The sequence below is a fragment of the Pterocles gutturalis genome, unplaced genomic scaffold, assembly GCF_000699245.1.
Source record: "Pterocles gutturalis isolate BGI_N339 unplaced genomic scaffold, ASM69924v1 scaffold20656, whole genome shotgun sequence".
NCBI classification, from domain to species: domain Eukaryota; kingdom Metazoa; phylum Chordata; class Aves; order Pterocliformes; family Pteroclidae; genus Pterocles; species Pterocles gutturalis.
In genome coordinates, this window is record NW_010098411.1 from 5,179 (window position 1) to 14,216 (window position 9,038).

The 9,038-nt window shown below is 45.7% G+C and overlaps 1 protein-coding gene across 1 annotated transcript in view; it reads right to left on the reverse strand.

Moving 5' to 3' along the window:
• Positions 1 to 1,217: 1,217 nt before the first annotated feature.
• GTF2I (general transcription factor IIi) overlaps positions 1,218 to 9,038 on the reverse strand; it is a gene marked incomplete at its 5' end in the record, with an annotated part of 60,501 nt that continues 52,680 nt past the window's right edge. The window contains 3 exons of the mRNA XM_010072938.1: positions 1,218 to 1,319; positions 7,687 to 7,868; positions 8,760 to 8,798. Of these exons, the coding sequence (XP_010071240.1) occupies positions 1,218 to 1,319; positions 7,687 to 7,868; positions 8,760 to 8,798 (323 nt within the window). The remainder of the gene's footprint in view (positions 1,320 to 7,686; positions 7,869 to 8,759; positions 8,799 to 9,038) is intronic.

Below are 9,038 nucleotides of genomic sequence, written 5' to 3' on the forward strand. Positions count from 1 at the left end.
CGGGGCAGAGGCAGGATGGTGCAGCCGCGGGCAGCGCGTGCAAGAGCTTCTGCCCTTGCATCACCGCTTCCTTTCGGTCACCTGCAGTTTCCCCAAAAATCTGCCACCAAAAGGCTCCTTTGAGCAGCCCTGAGGACCTGAGCCAGCCCCAGTGCTGCTGTGACCTGAGCACAGGGCTGCGTGGGGACACCGGCCATGGGGGACCCACTGGCTGGGGATGGATGGGGGTCCCTTGCCAAGAATGGCAGCACACCAGCATCCTCCTCTGGCCCCGGAACAGCCCAAAGGGACCCGAAGGCTGCACAGAGCAACCCCACCCTGCTCACGGGCAAAGGGGCACCCGGGAGCACTTTGTCCCCATCAAGGGCACCCTGGATTGCGACGGGTGCCGGTGCTGGGCTGTGCCCTGGCAGAGCCGGGACTGCGCTCCACGGGGTCCCCGTTCCCAGCAGGCAGCAGCCCCGAACCCCCCACCATGGCTCTCCCCAGCAACAACCAACAGCAAATGGTGGCGCAGGGTCAGCCCCTGATGCCCGTGTTAGCTGTAAAAGACAAAAAATTGCTCTGGCTGAACTAAAAAGAATAAAACACTAACCGTAGCTTTCCCCTGAGCCTCAAGCACAGTGCTTTGCAGCCGTTGAGATCAGAAACATGGTCATTTAGATTCAGTTTCTTACTATTTTAACATGGGGACTTCCCTGTACGCAAGACAAAATTATGCAACCCATAAAAAAGATGCTGCCGGGCTGTGTGGGTCCCGCCGAGCGCTGCTGCTGATGCAGAACCACCCCAAAATTTGCATGAAAGCTGATTTCATAATTACAATTGTTTGTACTAAATTTAAATCTGCTTTACAGACGGCGCCTTACTGGAAAGCCCTGAATTCACGTTCCTTCCCGTTTCCTCACTCCTCCTCTTGCGATGCGAGAAATGAAATGGAGCTTGGAGATCTCTGCCAGCGATGGGCTGGCTCACAGCAGGACGCAGCCTGGCACCGGCTACGACACAGCCCCTGGTGCGCCCACCCACCTTCTCATCATGACAAGGTGCCCAGAGGATAATTTGAGAAGAAAATTCTTGGAGGAGCGATGACCCATGTGATGAACAAGCCGAGTTTAGGGAGCTCAGGAGCTGATTCCCTTTGTGGGAAACAAGGCTGGCAGCTGAACGCAGGACAGGGGTTTTGAGAGAGGTGGAAAACTCCACTGGCCTCCAAACTAAGCGTCATTCCAGCGCTTTGCAGCAATGCCCCGCTGCTCTGGAACAAGGACACGGGCTCCAGGTGACAGATTTAGGTCGAGGTCATTGAGGACAAAGCGCTGGGGGTTGAGAGATTCTCAGACACATGGACTGTCCTCTTTTCTGCAGTGCTCTGCCCAAAACGAGCACCAAAACCTCCAGGAAATTAGAAGCTGAAGGAAGGAATGCCACCCTAATTTAGTTCAAAATGTAATTTTTGATTCTTTCAGTAGTTTAAATTTAAGCTCCATTCAATCCCAAGCCAAGGGAGGTCACTGAGGGCAAACTGCTGTGCGTGAACAGTAGGATGTGCTCCGATAGCTGCTGCAAAATCCCAAAAATGAAAGTCTGCCCTCTTCCTGAGCAGCCTGACACTGCTCACAGACACAACAAGAAACAAAGGAGAAAGGGTTCAAGTTCTGTACGTGGAAAACTTTAAATCCCAAGGGAAAACCTGGCCAGCAGCTGCAGGACAGAGGTGTTGGACCTCATCTGACATCTGGTGTTACCAGCAGGAGAAAAGCCGGGTGCTGGACCCGAGCACCCCCAGGGTCCATCCTACCCCGCTTGGACCCAAAATTCCCATTGAAGAGCAGGAGCCAGCCCAAGGCACAGGACAGGCTTTAACGTTCACTAAAAGATGGGGAAAAAAACCCATCACCACAAAGCTTCTCTGCTGGAACAAAAAAATATTCAGAGCTCTGGTAAGTTGTTGCAATTTTATTTATTTACTCGTTTCTTAGTACAGCCAAGGCTTTCCAGGGCGTTATCACCCAACACCTGAAGAGTGCCACACCCCATGTATTTCCAGTTTGGAAATGAGATTTTCATACACCTTAAAAGTCTGCTATATATATAGGACTATATATAAATAGATATTTTTTAATATAAAATTGATATTTCAGAGGTATAAATATTGGTGCAATTATGTTGTCAAGTCTAATTTCTCTCTACTGGATAGAACTCAAAATGTCCGAGACCAAAAGGAGACTCCAGTGTCGAACGCTGCCGCACCCATCAGCGCTACCACCAGCCCAGCAGCAGGACGGACACAACGCACATAAGTCCCAGCATCACATATGGATTCCAGTCCTTCCAGTAAAACCATTGCATCCATTCTCACTTCCTTTCCTCCTTCAGCTCCTGCATGTGAAGTCGCAGGATGTCCATGCTCCGCTGTTACACACTCAACAAGGCAGGAGCCCGGAATTTCTTCTCTTCACAGTTTTTTCACTCTGATGCCTCGCCCTCGTTTCGATATTGAGCCTTGCAGGGCCAGCAGCTGTGCAAAAAGCATCTCCTAAAGATAGCTGCGAGTGCAGGAGGGATGGACCGCCCTTCCGCTTCTGCAAAAGGGGAAGTGGAGAGCCAGCTGAGAACGCGGGGAAAGCTGCAGCAACTCATTCCCCCGTTCGAAACGTTTCTAGCAGCGATCACACAACTGGCCCTCGCCCTGATAACAACTGGTCATGGAGGTACGTTAGCTGAGCGCATCTATTACAGCAATCAGCAGTGAAATAATTATAATTTGGGACAGTACCCGTATGGCTGAGGGCTTACAGCTACGTTAAGTCAAGGGGCTCTCTTCCCCGGGATGGAGATGGGGCTGTTTGCCGAGGCAGGCGGGCAGCCAGCATCAGCTCCCGCCGGCTCCCATCCAAGAGCTGGAAGGTACAACCAGGAGGAGGGCTTTCCAAATGACTCGGTGGGGAGCTAACCCTGCTCCTACTGACACCAACAGCGCCAGGGTCCATTACGTGGAAGCACCGGGATCTGCACGGAGCCACTGGGAAAGCATGGGCACACATCCTGCAGCTCTGCTTTCCCTCTAGAACAACAGAGCGCGTGCTGCTCTGAGCTCCTTCTGCGGAAATGCAGGTTGCTCCCAAGGAACAGACGCTGTATCCAACTGAAGTTAAGGCTTCCAAATTTTCCTTGAAGATACAACCTCACCCACCCGTAGCTGGAATGAGTAACTGTGCTCCAGCGTGTTCCACCTGACGACAGAATTACCGCTACAACTTCATTTGTTGTAAAATACGGAAATGTATACTGCATGGACAGTCATGAAAACCATCAGAAAGGGCTTTATTTCTTCATCAGGGAATAAGGTTTTACCATTTTTGCGGAACATCCCAAACCCACGCCAATAAAAAAGAAACCTTTACAATAATCTGCATTTTCTCGATAAAGATTATCATATAGCCAGAACTTTACATCTCTTACAGTTTGTGAAACTTAAAAAAAATTGCATACATGAGTCTCCTACACGATGAGGGGTGTAACCAGGACTACAGGGGACTTAGTTTTTGATGTAGTGGGACTTAGAGCTGCTTGTAGTGTACGCTTCCATCGCTAGTTCTGGATGAACAGAAGAACATCCCCCGCAGCCTTCAGGAGAAAAGCTCTTGCTCAGGTCCACACAGGCTTTGCCTACATTGGGACTGCAAGACCAGATCCATCGTATCTAAACCACGGGATATTCTGATAAAACATGCACTTACTACCTCGAGTTAATGGAACACTGTAACAGGGTTTAATTTAAATTGGTTCCTAATCCACCTGCTGAAATACTGACCAGTTCTCAGTCCATCTCATTAACGCGTACTAATGGTCAAGTGAACCAGTTTATCTTTTATTTATGAAAAACATATGAATTGTGATGGATATCAGAGGAAAAATCAGTTCAAATATACAGATACTATTGTCCAATCAGCCATTAAAGGAGTAAGAATCAAAAATTAATGATTTTTTTTTTCTTCCAAAGTAAAACTAACAAACTGAACTACTTGCAGGAATTTTTCTTCATTGGAAAAGCTGAGATGCATTCAGGTACGGTGAAATTCAGCTTTATTGGGAAATGTAGACAGCCTTTGTTTAGTCCCTGTTGATTTGAATCCCTGACGTCTCTCCAGCATTGCTGCATCAAATTTAGTCCTTATAATATATTGCAAAGTAAAACCAGACATTCCAAATCTACAGTCATTTTTTGCTTTAAGTCAATTCACAGAACTGCTGAAAAAGTAGACATTTCTATCTAAAAGTACAAAAAGGGTTTGTATAGAAGGTACTTCTCTTATACAGTTATATTACACAGCCCACGACAGTCCCAGCAGGCTCTTCTCAGAACCGGATGCTTCTGACTAGATAAGAAAAAAATGACAAAAGTGAGTTAGTTCCATTGCAGCTCCGTATCTTATGACAAATATGAGCAGTTTGTGTCACCCTTTAGGTCTAGATTCAGAAAGCGTGCAGGAACTGAATGTTGCTCTCAAATACGAGATTAAATGTGTGCTTGAGTGGTCTCTGCAAGAACTTAGATCAAATATTTGCTTTAGTATCAGTTCAGTGGATGGCCTCAAGCATTCAAACCACCGCAGCACCAAACTGCAGGCATTGCTCACACAGAGTTCCCACGAGCTTTCATGGACAAGTGTGATGGTTTTCTACACCTCCACTGGGTGAAGCGCTTCCCACTGCAAATCCAAAGTTTTTTTAAATTCTATTTTCTCCAGCCATGTTCAGTTTTATGTCAAATATTTCCAAAACAAACTTCACCAATTTATGAGGAAGACTACGTATATAGGAAGACTACTCTGCCAGTTTTCACCAAATCATTTCCGGATTTGTCCCTTCAGTCCCTCACCCCAGTGCCACCAGCAGCCCTCCACGTGCCAGGCTGTGTGCACGGACGGATGGCCATGGCCAAGGCTGGCCTTGGCTCCAAAAAGCTGGATGGTGCCAGGAGTGAAACCCACGGGCTCCAGGCTCCCCAGGCCACTGCTTCAGGCGAGGGGCAACCCACATCATTGCTCTCACTGCTCGGGCTGGCAGAAATGAAGAACCAGAGCTCGGTTTTGCTGATTCCCTGGCTGTGCCCTCAGGACTGGAACAGGGCACAGACGTTTTCTCCGAGATGAAGACCACGTCTCCTTCTTACTAAAGCTAAGCAAGGTTACAGCTCGAGTACACCACACACCTACATCCAACTGTGTATCAATCAAATCAAATTGCTGAAGTATCAAACACTATACAATGAGGGAAATATTTGGTTTGGAGTATTATCAAAAAACTGAAATGGGAAAAAGCACTACAGAGCTGTGAGAGCTTAAAATTGCCATTTTCTCTCGGAATGAAGCAGAGAGACTCACAACCGCGTGGGTCAGCCTCCTTGCATTTGGTGACATGGTAACATCGCTAGCACTGCTCAGCACCTCCACCACAAGGTCATTTTTAGGAATGAGTGAAGTTAAAAATAGTATAAGATTGACATTTTTGCATTGTAAATTAAACGAAGCTTTTCATAAAAGTTAACAGAAAAGAAAAAAAAACCCCAGACTTTTAAAGGAAGTTGGTTTGTCATCACTAATAGCTTCACCAAGTGTCCCAAGCTTAGACAATGTCGCAATCACAGTGAAGAGCTGTCCTGCTCAATGACCGTTTGGAAATCAGGAGAGATGGGGGGGGGGCTTTTTACAAGGCATGTAGCAACAGGAGGAGGGGTAATGGAATTAAACTGGAAGAGGGGAGATTGAGATGAGATCTGAGGAAGAAATGTTTTCCTGTGCGGGGGGTGAGGCAGTGGCCCAGGTTGCCCAGAGAAGCTGTGGATGCCCCATCCCTGGAGGGGTTCAAGGCCAGGCTGGATGAGGCTTTGGGCAACCTGGGCTAGTGGGAGGTGTCCCTGCCCATGGCAGGGGGTGGGACTGGGTGATCTTGAAGGTCACTTCCAACCTAAACCCTTCTATGATTCGATGATGTCAGCCCTCTTCTCCCCATCCCAAAATATAAAAGTAACAGGTATTGACTTCAAGAAACACTGAATTTTTTTACCCAGTATTGATGAGGTCTACCACATTGGGTCTGGTTCTTGCTTTATGAGAACTTCCTTCTGTTTCTTGCTTTGAGAATTTTCTTCTTCTTCTTCTGTAATATCTATTGAAAAAGCAGTAATGAATGAAGAAAAAAGGAAACCTCTCAACTGATTTTACTGTTATTGTTGTACTGAAGTTAACCTACAAAAATATGAAAAGCATTAATTTATCCTTTTAAGCTATTAATGATAAATAAAAACACATTCACAACGACCTGATTCTGTGGAAATTACCATGTTCGCTTCAATGTAAACCAGCCTGGGATCTTAGAGAACTCTAGCTTTTAAAGAGCAGAAATAAAAATTGGTATTAGAAGCGTATGAAACTGAAAAATTCTTTTCATGTAGCTGAAGTACTCACTGGGCAAGAAAGGAACTTTAAAAGGAAACAACACATAATCGGTGAAAAAATGTCAGTTATATCACTGCATCCCGGTCTTCAGTCCTTCTCTCTCCTCCTTCTCAATCCCCAGCACCATTCCTTCCTCCATCCACCTCACTCGATATGCAACGTAGGGTGAAGCTTTTCAAACACTCAAGGGAAGTCCGTAGCCCATGATTTCAAATACATCAGCCATGAGCACTGCTTTACATTTTTTAAGACGCTGTCTTCCAAAGCTGGCTAACAACATCTGTAAACCTACTCGTGCTCACGTCACGCTTTCTGGGTTAGTCATTACATTAACATTCATCGCACAAACTCTTGTTTTCACAGCACTATTTCAGATTTTTTTTTCCATCCGCAGGACTGCTTCTCTTCTCAGCTAGACAGAGACTTCTGCATAATTATATTCCAATCTGTCCAAAACAAATTTTGACCCTAGCTAATTTTTCTTCTCCAATGCACAGTATCTCATGGGAAGGCATTCTGATGTGCTTAAAAAAAAAAAAAAAAGAGAAAGACATTTTATCTTGTTGGCTAAAGCATTCATCATTTTTTGATATGATTTTTTTTCATTTCCAGGAGACTTTATTACAAAACCTTTGTTTTTTCTTGTTCACAGGGACGCTTGGTGGTAAATGAAAGAAATCTCGTGCCTGCATAGCACTGCCTGTATGAGCCGGAGCCTGATGTTGTTCTTTTTATAAACAGATGTTGGAAGGAAATTGTTTTTTTCACTGAAGTTGTTTGGAAGGTTTGTGGCTAGGGTGATTCATCACTACAAAGCCACATGATTGTTTTATACCTTCCAGCCTAGTTCTGCAGTGATTTTGCGTTCTTCAGCAACTGCATGACTTTTCTCAAGATCATTCCTCTGGGTCTGAACCCAGTTTTGGATGACAAATTGAAAAACACACTTGCCTCTTTCTTCAAAACCCTCACTTTGCAGGCCCATCGCCAGATTTCCTGCACGAGGCTATTCAGGAACAAACATCTCCCTCCTCCATCCTCTAACCGTTTCGGTGATCCCACATAGCTCTGGCATTACGAAGACATTTGATGTTTCAGCTTTTGATCGCTGGGAGCTTAAAATCTGCAGCTCAGCTCTTCTATGACTCTGACATTTGCTTTCTTTTTGTCTTGAGTGCTGCAGTGGCATTAACCCATATTGTGAGAATGACCTGCTCCTAACACTCAGAGTGAACCGGCCAGTGAGCTGGTGACAGCAGTTCAGGTCGGGCATGCTGGCTTCTCCCTGAGTGCAGTGACATGCCAGGGGAACTGGGGTGATGGAGACTGGAAAGGGCATTTCCCCGGAGAAGGACACAGAAGAACAGGAGCGCTGAGATTTGCCGTTTTCTCCCTTGGGGGAATCTAAGCAGGACAAGGGGATGAACTCAAGTTGAGAGCGTGAAGACGACAAGCGGTGGCGCACAGCAGCCTCCATCCCAGTGCTGTTGGCACATGGCTGTTGAGATGCTGCTTGACATCAGAGAGCCCCTCTCAGGACTACCTGGCATGAAGGCAGGACCCCATCAAACTGCCCCAGCACCTCGAATCCCCCACGCCAGCCATGCCAGAGGTAGCCACAGCCGTCCAGGGCCATGCTGACACGTTGGGGCTAGAGCAGAGGCAGCACTTACAGGACCAGAGCACGCAGCAGACAACAGCATCCCAAGTCCTGGGTCAGTTCAGTCCTCCCAAGGCTCCAAGACCATGTGCAAAAGCACAGGGTGGGTAGAAGACCTGCAGCCACCCTGGTCTCACATACATCAACATCCAAAAAGGATACGACTCAAGTATATTCTTGCACTTTTTTCTAAGCTCTTTTTCAGAGCTTACATTCAAGAAAATACTCCCCCTCCTCAACACACCCTCACAGAATATTCAGGCCAACGTAGCATTCAAATTTCCTGATGATGGCAATCATTCGCTTGCATAAACTGTGGAAATTCCTGCGCTGAATATCTCGACGCATCGCTCAGGATATGAGCCATCACTCAAAGCCTACATACAGTCATGACTCATCAACCAAGAACAACAATTCATAGAACTCCTTTGTAACATTATTTGAATAATAACTTCTGCTGCAGAGTATTTTGGAGGTGATGCAGCATGATATTAATATAGATGAAAAAAATTACTGGAAACCAATAAAAGCCCCTTTTTTTTGTTTTGATTGACCTGCCCCCTTTAAAAAAGAAAAGATGCAACTTTGTTCAAAATAAAAGTATTTGTTGATAATAACCAAAGACAAACACTTACCATCTAAAGATACTTCTATTTGGCTTGGTTCAGCTGGCTCTTAAATGAAAAAAAAAATAGTCCAATGAATATGAATATAGTTTCAATAATACAAATCAGATAAATATCTTAGAAAAATTAGGGAAATCAGGTTTTCCCTGAAAAAAAGGCGCCTCATTTTTTCTCTTATGATCAGACTCAAATGTCTTTCTCTGAGATAAATGTGTGTAACTTTCTATAGAGTCTGCAGCAAAGTATAAAAAGTACTGAAACATTTATTATATTACACTAACTCTTTCC